This window comes from Phascolarctos cinereus, unplaced genomic scaffold (assembly GCF_003287225.1).
Source record: "Phascolarctos cinereus isolate Bilbo 61053 unplaced genomic scaffold, phaCin_HiC Scaffold_4;HRSCAF=312, whole genome shotgun sequence".
Lineage (NCBI taxonomy): Eukaryota > Metazoa > Chordata > Mammalia > Diprotodontia > Phascolarctidae > Phascolarctos > Phascolarctos cinereus.
The window spans coordinates 371718031-371734935 of NW_027555847.1; the positions used below are offsets into that span (position 1 = coordinate 371718031).

Here is a 16905-nt window from a genome sequence, read left to right on the forward strand (position 1 = left end):
TGGTTATTAAAAACTTACCAGCATAAAAAAATAAACTAGGGGGTACAGAATGTAGGTGTAGGAAGAGAGAGAGAGAGAGAGACAGAGAGAGAGACAGAGAGAGAGAGAGAGAGAGAGAGAGAGAGAAGAGAGAGAGAGAGAGAGATCCTTGTGGCCTGAAACAGCAGGGGACAATTCACTGAAGACAAAAGAACTGAGCTGGGCTTAGAGAAGGATAGCATTAATAATATTTCAGTGTCAGTGGAACATTATGAAAATACACCGAGGAGAAAATAAGGAAGTTCAGAAGGGGACACAAGCAGGAGAGAGCTGGAATTATATGATGAAATTAATATAGACTTAAAAAACAAGTTATGCTTAACAGATTTTTGGCGTCATATAGAAGGCCCCTTTTCTGCTTTTTCTTCGTGTAAGGATATGTTCATATTTATTGCTATTATCAAGTTAATAACAATAAAAAAAGAAAATTAATTTTAATAGCCGATTGCACTCCCCAGTGAAATGTAAGCTCCTTAAAGCAGGAAATTTTGCCTCATTTTCTTCCTGTGCAAAATGAGATGGTTGTACTAGATGCCTGAGGTCCCTTTCCCCTCTAAATCCTGATTCCTCACAAGCCTCACCTTACTGAATCTGAGGCTCAGAAAGGTTAAATGATTGACCCAAGGTCACATAGCTAATAAGTGTTAGAGCTGAGGGCCAGATCACAGAGGATTCTGAGAACCTTGCAGAGCCATCTGCATTTGATTTGCTAGGCAATAAGGAGTCAGTTCGGTTCTTCAGCCAGGGAATGGTATAGTGAAACTGGATGAAGATGGAATAGACTGTTCCAAAAACAATCAAGCAACAGACACTTATTAAGCACCTGCTGTGTTTGAGGCTCCATCCTGGACACTGGGGATATGAAAATGAAATAGCTTTCCCAAGGAGCTTACAGATAAGCCCTGACTTAATGATGGCCAAATGGAAGCCTAGTTTTACTTATTAGTGAGCTTCATGAATTGGAAAGTATCCAAAAATGCCTCTAGACTGAGCCAGGTGGAGCACGTATGGGGAGAAAGAGTGATACTGCTCCTCCTAGCTTCCAAAATCCCAGAACACCTTGCCACCCCATAGGAGCTGGAGTTCCCATGGGCAAGGCTATGGGCCTTGGGCTAAGGGCTATGGGGAGGGGATCGAGAGATAGCTTTACATCCTTTTGCTTCTTCATCCTCTCCCCCTCCCCCACTCCCATCTCATCCAAGAGACAATATAGACAATTTGAAGGCAATAGCAAGAGTGGGGAGATAGGCACGGCATATGCCTCCCTATTAGGCGTAAAAAAAAAAACTCCATAGGGAGAAAATAGTGAGTAATATCACTAAGACAAGGTATTTGTGTGTTCAAGGCACATGGTATAATGGGAAAGAGACTCAGACTTGGGATTCTCTGAGGAGAAAACTGGGTCAGAATAGTCAGATGACCCAGATTTGAATCCTGCTTCTGCTACTTACTGCTTGTGTGACCTTAGGTAAGTCACTTAACCTGAAATCCCACTTTCTACAGGAAGCCTTTCCCAATCCCTCTTAATTCTAATGCCTTCCCTTTGTTGATTGCTTCCAATTTATCCTGTATATAGCTCATTTGTACACAGTTATTTGTATATTGTCTCCTTCCTTAGTGGGTGAGCAAGGGTAGGAACTGTCTTTTATCTTTCTTTGTATGCCCAGCACCTAGCAGTTACACAGTAGGTGCTTAATTAATGTTTATTAATTGATTGACTAAACCTGCTGGACCTCAGGGTTCCTTATTTGTAAAATGAGGGGGCTGGACTGGACTACTCTAGCATCTCCAATGGCCCTTGCTTTTTTAAAAAAGATTGAAAAGGGGAAGAAAAAAAAGCAGTTCAGCAAAACTCACCGAACACATTAACTGAGACTAGTATCAAATTTACTGATTCACCCCCATAGTCCTCCACCTCTGCCAGGGAAGGAGGTTTTCTGCTCCAAGCTTTCTGGCACCCTAATCGAGTATTCCTTTTACCACACCCACCCACCTTTTCTACAATCACAGGATAATGAGTTGAAAGGGCTCGTGAGAGAACTGGTCCAATTCCTTCATTTTACAAACAAGGAAACTGAGGCCCACAGAGATTAAGTGAACCTAGGTGGTAAAGAGCAGAGCCAAGATTTGAACCCAATTTCTCAGACTCCAAATCTAGTGCTCTTGACAAAACTGTAATACACTGTCTCCAGCCGCACACCTATCCTCAAACCAGGGGGTAGTCCTGCTCTTTCCCTAACGTTACAGACTTAAAAACAGGATTGGGAAGTTGTTTTGGGGGTTGTTTTTTTTTAACTCCAATCTCCTGATGTGATTGCCAGTGTTCTTCACAAAAGGGATATGCTACTTAATAGAGCAGGAAGCTGACTGCGATTTGGAGGCTTCTCCCCTCAGCCAGGCATGCTGACTAGACCTTCAACATCCATCTATTATGGAAATAATGAGAGCATGAGTAAAAGAGACTCAATTATGAGATACTCAGGAAAGATTCTACTGCATATCTCAGCAAAAAAAAAATCCTACCTAGACAGAAACACAGACATCAACAAAAGTACAACTGAGAGACTTCATTTACTCATTACTCAAAAGGCCAGAATGACAGGGGTGGTTTTTGACATATGGGGTACAGGCCTTTATTGTTTTCCTAATGATCCAGGGTCTAACCACCACGTAAGCCTTCTGGACCAAACTCGGAATCCATCTTACCCTTATCAGGTTTCTTTCAGTAAGTACTACTCACCCCTCCAGGTTCCATACTACGGAGCAGATATCAGGACCCAGAATCTAGGCGTCTATATGTGACCTAAGCTTACCCAAATTCTCAAGCTCCTCTTGTCCAAGCAAGCAGTGTCATGCTCTTTACAAGTATCTCACTTGACCCTCACGACAACTCTGTGAGGCAGATGCTATTACTATCCCCATTTTGCGGTTGGGAAAACTAAGGCAGAGAGATGTTAAATGCCTTGCGCCCAGGGTTCACACAGCTAAATAAGTGTTAAGAGGCTGGATTGGAACTCAGGTCTTCCTGACACCAGGCCCAGTGCTCTATCCACTATACTACCCAGTTCATTGCCTTATACACCTCTGATTTTTTATTTACCTGAAGCATAAGAAATTATGTTCCAGACTGACTTTAATCGTGTGAATCACTGTTTCAAGTATATTTCATATAAATAATATTTGTTGGATTCTGCTACTCTCTTCAGTTTTACAGGTTAAGTTCATCCATATCCTCTTCCACTTTGAGTGGGTTCATCCAATTCATGTTCATACTTATCAGTGTTAACTGTGTATTCCCCTCCTTCCTATCATCTTGAACTTTTCCCTCTCTTTACAAAGAAGGTAGTGAAAGATAAGTTTGCAGAACACTTGATCTAAAACCAACACAGTATGTTTCTGCTCTACTGCTCCTCTTCTTTTCCCCTTGCCTGGCTCCCAATCAGAGATTTTGTATTTCTTTCCTTTTAATTCCCCCTTCCTGTTCACCTCTCTAACATTAGCCTTTGTTGGCTTATAACTAAGCCCTCACTTTTAAACCTCTATCTCCCCCATCTCTGTCTCTGCCTATTTCCCTATTGAAGTGACTGTTATTTCAACACCAGATGATGTGTGTGCTCAACCCTTCTTTGGTTCAGATGAAAGTTAGGTTCATAGGATGCAGTTTTCCCTCAACCCTTCCGGGTTTGTATGTTCTCAAATTCAGGCACTCCCTTTTATTATGTGAAAATAAAGTCCCTCTCCTTCCTCTTTCTTTTTTACTAATATATTTCCCTTTTCTTTCTCATCTTAGAATCATAGACTTAAGAGTTTAAATAGGTCTTACAGGCCAACACGGTTATTTTAGATGAGGAAATGGAGACACAGAAAGATTAAGTGACTTTCCCAGGGTCACAGAGCCAGTATGTCAGAAGAAGGTCTTGAACTCAGGTCTTCCTGACTCTAAGGCTAGTTCAACATCTACTACATCAAGCTGCCTCTCAAACACAGCAAAAGCACCACCAGCAGCAGCACTACATCCTCTATCTTACTTAACTCCCTCTATGACCCCTAAATACATCAGGGTTCTAAGAAGCCATTTATTCTTTCCATTTTAAAATGTAAGCACTTCATCATTGTGCGGTATTCATCCTAAATGCCCAGATGCATTTACTTTTCTTGTTTTCTTCTGAATCCTGTGGTTGCATTTCAAAGATTCTACTCAGCTCTGATCTTTTCTTTGGAAATGCTTGAAAGTCTTCCATTTTTTCCCCTGTAGGAATATACTCAGTTTTTCTAGGTAAGTTATTCTTGGTTGTAAGCCTTTATATTTTATCTTTTGGAATGTTATTCCGAGATCATCTCCTTTCAATCAGTAGCTGCCAAGACTTACATATTACCTGGTTTCTTGGTGCCTTAACTTTTTTTTCTCCATCTTTGGAATATTTTTTTTCTTCAACCTGGAAGCTCCTGACTTTGGCTAAGATGTTCCTGGGGATTTTCATTTTAGGATTTCTTTTAGGATGAGGGGATTCTTCACATGTTCACTTTGCCATCTAGTTCTAATGGATCTGGGCAGTTTTCATTTATAATTACCTGAAATATGGTATGCAGAATTTCTTTTGTTATGCTTTTCAGGTAAACATGATTCTTAGATATGTTTTCTAAGTGTTTTTTTTTAGTAGCAGATTACATATTCTACCTTTTCAATCTATTGATTTTGCTTTAATATTTCTTAACTCATGAAATCATTCTTTAGTTTGGCCCATTCTAATTTTTAGGAAGTCCATTTTGTGGTTTAGAACTGTCCTAATCTAGTCTCCTTCCCATTCCATCTTTCTTAGCTTTTATTTAACATTACATTTAAAATAATCTCTTGGACCATTCTCCCAGATAGTCTTGTAGTCCACACGTCCAGGTCATTCTTTGCTTTGACACCCTACTTGGATTTATGGAGTTAAGTTTCTTCTTCTGGCTTCATCTCTTGGACTTTCTCAATCTATACTGCATTCAGCATTTTCTATTTACTCTTATCTCCAGACTTGTTTCTTGATTGGGAATATGTTTAAGTCTGACCGTACTCTTTCCTAAATCCTTGGATGGTTTTGCCTGGCCTTCCTAAATGAGGGTACTAAGACTAGGCCCTGACCTCTAAAAGAATTATTGAGTTTTGACACAGTTTCCTAATAGGCTGGCTTAGGTTACAGCCTCAGCCTTTTCTCTATATCTCCCTTTTACAGTCCTATATCCAGAGTTGGCTCTATCCCTTTCTGTGATCCTGATAAGCTCCAAACAGATGCTACCAATTACATTGATAGCAGGGTTCCTTAAAACAAATAAAAACCCTCAAGTGCTTTCCTTCCTAGGTGCTGACAGCCCCCTCTCCTGATGTGACTCAGGCATGGGCTTCTTGGATTCAGGAATGGTCCTGGCTCCTGCTATTGTTTGGGCAGGGCTGCTCTGGGTCCGGTCTAGCCCTCTCTCCAATGGTGGGACTGGACTGCTTATGTTGTACGCCTGCTGTCTATCCTGGCTTCTCTTGTTCAGATCCTCTCCAGGTTTTTTTGTTCAGTCTGCAATGAAGATTATAATTGTTTCTCTTTAGCTTCCTTTCTTTGTTTCCTCTGGTGCATTTTGAGTCTGTTGGGAGGTGGTAGAGGAGGATCTAGGCTCCTTCAGGTCCTAGTACACAGCCATCTCGGTCAGAAAACCTGGATGGATGTCACTGACATAAAAAATGTCAAAACATACTAAAATGTAATTTAATTTGTTAAAAATACTTGTCACCGTGCATTTTTAGGGGAAAGCATCATAGGGGAAAGCAACAAAAGAGAGTATACAGGACCTTCAAAAAAGATTCAGGACTGCTCTTTTCCTCAAGGCAATGGAACAATGACAGTACAAAAATGTAAAGATGTAGTGGAAACCTCTTCTTGGCTGTTACTTCTTACACATACATATGCCCACACACTGCACTGGGTTAGGCATGCAGTTGAAGTGAAGTATTAAAGAGAGACGCCACAAAGCTTCATACTGTTTCTATTAGACAGTGAGTTCCTCGAAGGACCATCTTTTGCCTTTCTTTGTATTCCTAGCACCTAGCATGGCATAGAGTAGGCACTTAATGAATGCTTCTTGAGTGATGGGTAAAGAAATAGTAAGGCTAATTACATCTGAATGCCACTGAAATAACCAAACAGTAGAGGAAGAACGAGAAAGTGCAGCTAGGTGGCACAGTGGATAGAGCACCAGCCCTGGAGCCAGGAGGACCTGAGTTCAAATCTGACCTCAGACACCTAACACTCGCTGGCTGTGTGACCCTGGGCAAGTCACTTAATCCCATTGCCTAGCCAAAAAAAAAAAAAGCTTCCCCGCCCCCTCCCCCAAAAAAAAGAATGAGAAAGAAACCTGAACATTGCTGAGGTTAAATTATGTTGCACACCTCCCATTTAGGAAGTCAGGAAATGTTCAATATATTTCAGAAAGACCCTTCTAAATGTTTAAAAAACATTTTGAATGTCATGCTTGTAGAACTCCACAGAATCTTCCACTAAATCCTCCTCTGACACCTCATCATGGTATGGAATTAACCCTGGATTCTTTAGGGTTATATCAATGAAGCATAAGCTCTGGCAGGACAGATATACTGCTGTGGACCAAATGTCTCAATGGAAAAGCAGCAGCCTAAGTGAAATTGGGGGTCTTACCACCATTTGGTTTTCTAATCAGGTCATGAATTTTTTCAGCAACAAAAATTCACCACTAAGATATAGAGGGGTTACAAACCACATAAGGGCAGGGAACATACACTGATGAAAACTCATCTTCAAGTACTGAATTACGAACACACCAGCAACAAATCTTGATATCAGAGGACACTGTTCTAAGTGACACAAGCTGTGGCTATAGTTTTCTTATCGATACCATCTTGGAAAAACAGACATACCCTATAGCTGTCATAGAATAATATAAAGCCAGGAAAAAAGTCTCATCGCCTACTCACTGTAATCTTTCAAACTACAGTTTAAGAGATTATAGACACAGTATCTGTAGCAAGTTCAAAACCTTAGGGTAGAGCAAAAGGAGAAGAAAAAAGAAAAACATTGGTTTTCTCAGCCCTGAGTATTACCTAGTATATTTTAGACCACCCAAAAAAGTTCTTTAATCACAAAAAGAGCTGAAATTGATGTTTCCTTTTATTTCTTCCATTATAATTTGCTGCAATTCAGTAAGTTCATTATTCTCCAAACTCCCTTCAGTATTTAAGGAAAGAAAAAAAAACAAACTAGGAACAAATCCACCATCTAAAGTTAGCAAATATACAGTGGGTCTACGGAGAAGTTAACTTTGGCCGCCAGGAAGGGTGAAACTAGGTTGCGCTCAGCAAGCACTTATTAAGTACCTACTATGTGCCAGGGGTATGTTAAGCACTGGGGATCATGACAAAAGACAAAAAGTCCCTGCTTTTAAGAAGCCTATATTTTATCAATAAGACATTGAGAGGTTCTAATAAGTAGCAATGATAAGTACCCCACAACAAGGAAATTACAAGTCTGGAAGACTTGCTCTACCTTCTCCCTCCAACCTCATCCCCACAAAATAATTATGAAAGCCCAAGAAGTAGAAATTAAGGCAGTGGCTATAATGGCCACACAGAAAAGGCCTTAGGCAAGACTATCTACTTCCCAAAACTATTTGAAAAATCACTTTTCTATATTCCTAATTCTTAAAACTACCATAAGATTGGACCTAGAGTCTTTAATTTGAGATTATTAATAGGCACTAAATTCTTCTTAGGCATAAAGTAGAACCTAAAAGTAGCATCTCCGTTCATAAAAGGATTTGAAAGCACTCTTAGAAACAGAATTTCTATGCTGCACGGGTTTTTAAAAATACCTTGCACAGAGTAGGTGCTTATTATATCGTATTATATAATGTCTGTTGTATTTCATTTTTAAGATGTGTAGCTCACAGGTTTATGTTAACACCCACAAGCTTACCAGTAAGTTGTTTGTTAATAAGGAGATACAAGAAGAGAGATAAGCCTAAAGTAAGAGGTGTTGCCATTTCACAAGGTTTCTAAAGACACAAGCGCTCTGCACCTCTCTGAGATTTGTAAGTCAATCTGAAACAATCTGTTTATAGCCTGCTTTTGTTTGTTAAGTTTACATGGGCTGCTTAAACAAAAGAGTAAAACAAATGGACCTAATGAAATCTGGGAGTGATACTATATTTTATTTCACATTATTTATCTTGTAGACAACCAGGCCAATTTCTGCTACTGCAAAAGTTCACAGAAGATCTTGAACTTCTACACATTAGACATAATTAGAAGTCTTGTATAAAGTATTAACAACCACGGTTGCTTGCTTACTACTGTATTTTTTGCCTGTCATTTAGTAGAAAAATGATTTACCATTGAGTTAATGGACTCGAGTGCAAAAAAAATTTTTTAAAAGCAAACCTAGATTCCAATTTTGTATACTGAGATTTTGAGAGTTTTATTTATACTACTAGCTAGATAAAAAGCATACATATTGTGTCTGTTGTACAGTCAATACAATTGCAACTTTTTCTACTTAAATTCTCTATACAAAGTCATTGCCAACTGATATGGTCATTGATGGCATAGGGCTTAGAATAACCAAAAGGTATAAAAAACGAGTTTGCAGTCTTGCCCCAAGATACAAAAACTGAATTTCAAACAATGTCATTAACATACATGATTTAAACTGTATACGAAAAATCACACATCAAATCAAGTACAAAAATAGTTAAACTACCCATTATGAACAACTGTAATGTTTCCATTATTCTGCACAGTATTTTAACACAGATTTTAGCAGTTTCCAAAATACTAGTTATTCATTATTTAGTTTAAGCATCATCAGCTTTGCAGAACAGTGTGACATTTAAGTGGAGTGATAATACTCCTTTTAGTGTTTTAAAAATACAAAAGTTTTCCCTATGAATTAATGAAGGAAAGCAATTTCCTATCCCAGGCTTTTTTAGTAACCAGACCCAATGCCCAGAAATTTAGGAAGAATATAGCTACTATTCTTCAACGGGCAGAGAAATACCTTTTGTTAATCACAGTTATCAGACAGAGAGCAAAATGTCATTTAAAAGAAGTTTCTGTCTAGTGATAAGGAATTTTCAAATATGTACATACATATTATGTTAGCCTTGGCAAATGTAAAATTGAAGCTGCAAGCTACAATATGAATTAAAATTTTGTCTTCACTTGTTCAAGTTTCAAAGAAATTATTCTGGGGAGAGCTTACATTGAAATTTTTGTGACCAAATATCCTTAAATGCAGAGTCAAGTTGCTCTTAATAATATTAACTCACCCACATGGCACAGTATTTTTGATTAAGATATATGCTTAACAGTAACCACTCACATACAGAATGAGATAGAGGTGAATTACCTTTGAGAACTTTCTCTGCATTTAAACATTAGCAATGTTGAATTTATTCTGTAGAATAACATCTATAGATTATGTATATAGGTTTTGCACACAAAAGGCTCTACTATGTGCTAAGGGTTACATTTTCCAGCACTGGAATGATTCCTTCATATATAGCTAGTGAGGACTTCATCTGGATTGTTTTCCCCTATTTCAAGCTCTGAGTCATGCCTCATACCTGAACAAGTCTCTAAATAGGGGGAAATTTTTAAACTCTCCAGTTTCTGTCTGCTAGGAGCAAGGCAGCAAACACATTTTCCAACCTTTTATGAAAAGATTAAGCAGAACAAAAGTAAAATATATCTTCAGGTTATAAACAGGATTGTATTTTACAGTTCACTATCCTGACACATGGCCACGGCACAGAGACCTCAGTCTAATGGCTGTGGGTCTGCAATAGGCATGGTATGGAGTACTTCATCTAGGAGTTGGAGGGCACGATGTAAATGAATCTCAATCCAGCAAGGTGTTTCTTTGATGCTTTGCCTTGGGTAGTCAGGGCCCCAGCCTTTTACAAAACTCATCCTGAGTATGCATAAGCGGCGCAGGTCATCCACGCCAATCCCAGCAGCCGCTGACAGACCTAACAGGAGAGAAGGGAGTATGTCAGACAGACAGGTTGACATCCCCCCTCCTCCCCACATTCCAAGGTAGGTAAAACAACCAGTTTTTCTTCAGTATCTCCTCAGCATACAATCTCTTTGCCAAAGTGCCAAGAAACAACGGGAGACCTTGACTTGACAAAAAGGTCTGAAAACACTTTGGGCTGAGGTGGCTTGCTGCTCACAAGTGTGTCTACCAATATAAAATATCAAATGACCACAATCTAGAAACACTCCACCTAACTTTGTCTTTAGAAGTGGAGGTAAAGGTATAAGAGACAACTCACATTTAGGCCATAGTAGTACATAGATAATGGGTTGGTTACAAGAACCTTAGTGTCTACATCTATCATAACATAGCCTAGTTTGAAATAAAATATGGGGAGTAAAGAGATTGTTTCTATTTCTGGTTCCACTAGGATTTCTTTGACCTGAGATAACTTCTGTACCTCAATTTCCCAGTAAACAAAGTAGAGAAAGTGTTACTATGTTATTTAATGGGGGTGTTGGGATGAGAATGAGGATGTCGGTAACACTTTTGAGATCTCTGGTGAAAATATTTTATGTCATCAACAATTACATTGATGGTTTTGATGCCTGAAGAATTAAAAAAGCCAAGCTGTCGTCATTAAAAATTAAATGCTAGCTAACACTGAATTTTAAACTAAAGCTACAATGGAGATTATTCTATATCTCATTTTCAAGTCAGAACATATATAATCAATCTGAACCCATCAATATAACAATGAAACTAATGGGAAGAATTTGCATGTACTGTAGAGAAACCTGCAGGGCCACTGCAGTTTTCTTAGCCAGTGTGATTTGCTTACCACACTGAAGAGGTTAAGAACAGGGGTTGAATGAATCACTAGTTATGCCTTCAGACGTGGAAGATGGTGCCACGTGTTTCCATCATAAAAGTCTATAGTCAGCAGTTTAACTCTGCAGTAAAAAATTCCCCATCAGTGTGAAACCTGGCACACAGTTCAATTTTACCCTAAAATTAAAAAAAAGTTCTACACGTTATCAAATACCACCCTCACTCAGTTTTATCTCCATGCTTAGAATAATTTAACAATGAAAAAAACCCTGAGAGGTACCTGATTCTGAAATCAGGTTCCGCTTTCCTACTAAAGTAAAAAACTGCAGCCCACCCTAATAGAGCCTCTGGCCTGGTTTGGTAGGAAGAAGGGAGTAAAAAAAGGTCAACATGATAGCACAGTAACCTTTACCACTGTGACCCCACTCTCCTCTAGAAATTAAGGAAAAATTCAATTACTGTATAAAAGATTTGTAAACAAATTCATGTTACTTTCCTTAAGTAATATAATCCCAATAAGAAAGGCACTCATGACTTAAAGTAATTTACAGGCTGAGTTTATGAGGACAGAATACTAAGCATTAGCCTTTTTTTTTTTAAAGGGCAAATCAAAAGGATACTTACTGATAGCAGGGGCTATTCCACCTACTGATCCTGGTCCAGGGATATTTCCTGCTACTGCTGCGGCCTGAGCAGCTGCTGCAGCTTGTGCAGTGGCAGCTTGCTGTTGCATCTGACGATGGCACTGGCGCAAATCAAATACCTTTTTAAAAAAAAGTATAAATTTTGCATTATTGAAAATAGCAAGAAAAAGTATTATAGACCAAACCTAGTACATCCTTACTATATACACTTTAAATTTGTAGCCCTAATTGTTTGGAACATAATATGTAGAGGCTATATTTAGTCTTTTATCTTGAAAAACTGGTAAAAATTTACATAGGAAAGGTGGTAGCCATTATATGTGTGTGTGTGTGTGTGTGTGTGTGTGTGTGTGTGTGTGTGTGTGTGTGTGTGTCTATGTTTCCACCTTTTGAGTTAGCTCTCACTGCTTTATCTGTTTCCTCCTGGGTGTGCTTATACTAAGAAGAATAGAGGGAAAATGTCTCTCCCCTTCTGTTCTTCATTCCTCTTGGCAGCATTAGACAATATGCTCAGGAAGACCAGTAAAAACGGCAGAGTAAGAAGCAGCAGTCTAGCCCAGCTTTCCCCACAACTATTCCCACAAAGACAAGCACCAGCCCAAGTAAGATGTGATCAGGAAACTGAAGGAGAAACCATACTGGAAAATTTTTCCAGCCTAAGATCATAAAGGTAGGTGACCAGAGGAGGAACTGTAGAGCAGCATCACAGATTCCACCTCCTGGGGTCCAGAGCAGGGAGAAGCCAGAAGTGCTAGACCTCTGACCTCTAAGCTCCTGGGGACCACACACACAAAGGCTGGACCTACAGTTCTATCTCTCTGAACCTGGAAAGGCTTCTAACTAGATGACCAGGGCTATGGCCAGTCACTGTCCACTGAAGCTGTACCCAAAAGCAAGTCTGCAGTTACTCTGCCTAAAACCAAACAGAGACTGGGAGCCTATAACATCCAGATGGGCAGGGATCAGACAGTGCCCTAGATCAGACTACTTGGGGACTGCCGAAAGTTTACAGCTCCCTGACTCAATCTACCTCTGTGATCTTTAAAAAAGACAGACATCAATACAAAGAGGACACAGCAACAAGACTCCAAGCAATACAAACAAGGACCATCTACGGTCATGACATTTCCTCCAGATGTTACTCACCCGAACACAAAGTCCCAATCTGGGAGGTAGTGGAGTACACTAAAAAAATCCCCAAAATAATGAGCTATTACATAGTTCTAGGGACATCTAAGGCACAAACTCAGAAGAGGAGAACAACTCCAAAATGCCTATGTGCAAAGCAGAAAAAAAAAACACAAACAAAAAATCCCAGGTTGGCCAAAAGACAAATTCAAAATCCTAGAAGAAATGAATCAAGTTTAAAAAAAAAAGATATAAATGAAATAAATATGATAGAAGAAATATTAGAAAAGAAATTAAAACTATGTAGTAAAGACTCAGAAGGAGAATTAACAGCTTAGTTCAAGAAGCAGCATGTGTCTGGCAAGTCAAACCACCACCATCACTTTGACCACCATTTTCCCTCAGACTCTAATGAAGACAACCCAGGAACCTAAACCCAAGAGCTCTGAGAAAAGCAAGGTTTCAGTGCCCTCTTGTCATCATCCCAGGAAGCAACCCCTGTGGAGATGCAGCCTTGCAACTATTCCACCAGGGGCTATAGTAACAGCTATTACAGTCAGAAAGCAAAATTCTTGCCACTGCCAAATAGTTCAACATCAGTAATTAATATGATTTTATCAGTGGAAATGACATTAAAGATGATTAACTGCCACCTACTTTGCTACTGTACCCTAAGGACTGTGAGATCTTTCCATCTGACTTGTAGCTGAAACCACCCATGTGTTGTCCCTCCCACTAGCACGTGAGCCCCTTAAGAACAGGCACTATCTTAGGGGCAGCCAGGTGGCGCAGTGGATAGAGCACCAGCCCTGAAGTCAAGAGCACCCGAGTTCAAATCGGGCCTCAGATCAAACACTTGACATTTACTAGCTGTGTGACCCTGGCCAAGTCACTTGACGGCCAACTGCTTTGAAAAAAGAAACAAAAAAATCATGAACCCATTTTGACTTTATTTTGGTATATGGCGTGAGATTTTGGTCTATACCTAGTTTCTGCCATATTCTTTTCCAGTTTTCTGAGCAGTTTTTTTCAAAAAGTGGGTTTTGGGGCTTATCAAATAATAGATTGCTATAGTCATTGACTACTGTGTCTTGCATATTTAACCTATTCCACTGATCCACCTCCCTATTTCTTAGCCAGTACCAAGCAGTTTTGATGACTGCTGCTTTATAATACAATTGAAGACCTGCTAGGCCACCTTCCCCTGCATTTCTTTTCATTAGTTCCCTTGATATTCTGGACCTTTTGTTCTTCCAAATGAATCTTGTTATTATTTTTTCTAACTCTATAAAATAATTTTTTGGTAGTTTTGATTGGTATGGCACTGAATAAGTAAATTAGCTTAGGCAGAATTGTCATTTTTATTATATTAGCTTGGCCTACCCATGAGCAACTGATGTTTTTCCAATTATTTAGATCTGACTTTATTTCTGTGAAAAGTGTTTTATATTTGTGTTCATATAGTTCCCGGGTTTGTTTCAATAGGTTGACTCCTAAATATTTTATAACGTCTACAATAAGTTTAAATGGAATTTCTCTTTCTATCTCTTGCTGTTAGGCTTTGTTGGTAATATATAGAAATGCCAATGATTTATGTGGGTTTATTTTATAGCCTACAACTTTGCTAAAGTTGTCTATTATTTCAAGTAGTTTTTTACTTGATTCTCTAGGTTTCTCTAAGTATACTATCATATCATCTGCAAAGAGTGATAGTTTTGCTTCTTCTTTGCCTATTCTAATACCTTCAATTTCTTTTTCTTCTCTTATTGCTAAGGCTAACGTTTCCAGTACGATATTGAATATTTAGATATAAAGGCTGATACTGTAAGCAAATTGGGAGAGCAAAGAATAGTTTACCTATCAGATCTATGGAGAACAGAAGAATTCATGACCAAACAAGAGATAGAGAGCATTACAAAAAGCAAAATGGATAATTTTGATTACATTAAACTGAAAAGTTTTTGCACAAACAAAGCCAATGCAACTAAGATTAGAAGGAAGGTAGAAAATTGGGAAAGAATTTTTACAATCAGTCTCTCTGATAATTGAGAATTAAGTCAAATTTATAAGAATACAAGCCATTCCCCAACTGATAAATGGTCAAAGGATATGAACAAACAGTTCTCAGATGAAGAAATTAAAGCCACCTGTGGTCATATGAAAAAATGCTCTAAATCATTATTGATTACAGAAAAATGCAAATCAAAACAACTCTGAGGTACCACATCACACCTATCAGACTGGCCAACATGACAAAACAGGAAAATGATAAATGTTGGAGAAGATGTGGGAAAATTGGAACACTAATGCATTGTTGGTGGAGTTGTGAAATGATACAACCATTTTGGAGAACAATTTGGAACTATACCCAACGGGCTATAAAAATGTGCATATACCCTTTGACCCAGCAATAGCAGTTCTAGGGCTATATCCCAGAGAGATCATACAAACAGGAAAAGGACCCACATGTACAAAAATATTCATAGCAGCTCTTTTTGTGGTGGCAAAGAATTGGAAATTGAGGTGATGCCCATCAATTGGGGAATGGCTGAGCAAATTGTGGTATATGAATGTAATGGAACACTATTGTGCTATAAGAAACGATGAACAGGCTGACTTTAGAAAAACCTGGAAAGACTTGTATGGTCTGATGCTGAGTGAAATGAACAAAACCAATAGAACATTGTAGACAAGAACAGCCATGCTGTGAGATGACTAATATTGATAAACTTAACCCTTCTCAGCATTACAAGGATCTAAGACATCCCCAGAGGCCTCGGGATGGAAAATGCTGTCCACATCCAAAGAAAGAACTATGAAAGTTGAAATGCTATTTTTTTTCTCTTCTGTTGAGTTTTGTTTCCTCTTTCTGATGGTTCCTCCTATTAGTTTTAATTTTTACTTACAACACCACTAATGTGAAAATATGTTTAATAGGAATGTAAATGTATAGCCTATATCAGATTTTGAGCTGTCTTGGGGAGGTTGGTGGGGAGGAAGGGGGAGAAAAATTTTAAACTCAAAAGCATATGGAAGTGTTTATTGATAAATCAAAATAAATTAATAAAATAAAAAAAAAAAGAACAGGCACTATCTTAATTTTTCTACTTGTATTCCCACTGCTTAGCACAGTACTTTGCACATACTAAATGCTTGATAAATGCTTTATTCATTCATTCAATCGAGAGGTACAAAATCTTACCCAAGTAACAGATGCCTTGAAATTTAGAACAGACCAAACAGAATATAAAGATTCAATAGGGGGCAGCTAGGTGGCACAGTGAATAGAGCACCAGTCCTGGAGTCAGGAGTACCTGAGTTCAAATTCGGCTTCAGACACATGACACTTACTAGCTGTGTGACTCTGGACAAGTCACTTAACGCCAACTGCCTCGCAAAAAATAAAAAATAAGATTCAATAGGAAATATAAAAGTCGAAAGTTTGAAAAAAGAAGGAAATATAAGATACTTCATCAAAAATGGCCTAGAAAACAGATCAAGGAGAGAGATTATTAAGACCACTGAGTTACACGAAAGCCATGACCAAAAACAAATAAACATACAAAAATCCTTGGACACTGCATTTCAAGAAATTATGGACAAAACTACCAGGACCTAGTACAACAAGAGGACAAAGTGAAATAAAAGAATCCAACAATCAAAACAATAATCAACATAATTCTCAAGTACTAATGACAAAGAATGTCACCTACATGTTGACAAAAGGGAGGTGGAGAAAACATGCAGAATAAGACACATTTTTGGAAATGGGTAATAATGAACTTTGTTTTCACTTGATTCTGCATATTTGATATGAGGATCGTGGTTTTTCCCCCCTCCCTGACAGGGGGAAAAAAAATAAATGCTTGGTAAAATTATGAAAAATTTAAATTTAAAAAAATCTACTGATAACCTTTTGGAAAAAAAAATCCCCAAATGAAAACTCCCAGGAACATTAGAGCTAAAATCCAGAGCTTCTAGGTCAAAGAAAAAATACTGCAAGCAGTCAAAAAGGAAGAGTTCAATTAGTCATGTCAACAAGCACTTATTAAGCACTTACTATGTGCCAGGAATACAAATATGAGCAAAAAGTCAGTCCCTGACATCATGGAGCTTACATTCTAATGCAAAAAGACAAAACATAAAAAGAAAATAAAAGGCAGGAGAGGGAAGGTTCGGAAAGTCAGGAGCAAAGCCCAAAGAGGAATTAAGAAATAAATATATCT

At 38.5% G+C, this 16905-nt stretch overlaps 1 protein-coding gene across 3 annotated transcripts in view; it reads right to left on the minus strand.

Moving 5' to 3' along the window:
- Nucleotides 1–7193: 7193 nt before the first annotated feature.
- Nucleotides 7194–16905, minus strand: part of SMAD4 (SMAD family member 4) — a 57614-nt gene continuing 47902 nt past the window's right edge. The window contains exons 11-13 of one of the 3 annotated variants that reach the window (XR_013486163.1): nucleotides 11532–11670; nucleotides 10918–11029; nucleotides 9982–10068 (exon numbers count right to left, since the gene is read on the minus strand). Coding sequence is in view for 2 of the 3 variants with exons in the window: in XM_020972302.2 (XP_020827961.1) it covers nucleotides 9857–10068; nucleotides 11532–11670 (351 nt within the window). In the remaining variant the exon portion in view is untranslated. Of the gene's footprint in view, nucleotides 10069–10917; nucleotides 11030–11060; nucleotides 11085–11531; nucleotides 11671–16905 lie in introns of those variants that run through there. The other 2 variants (XM_020972302.2, XM_078153260.1) reach the window with 2 other exon arrangements.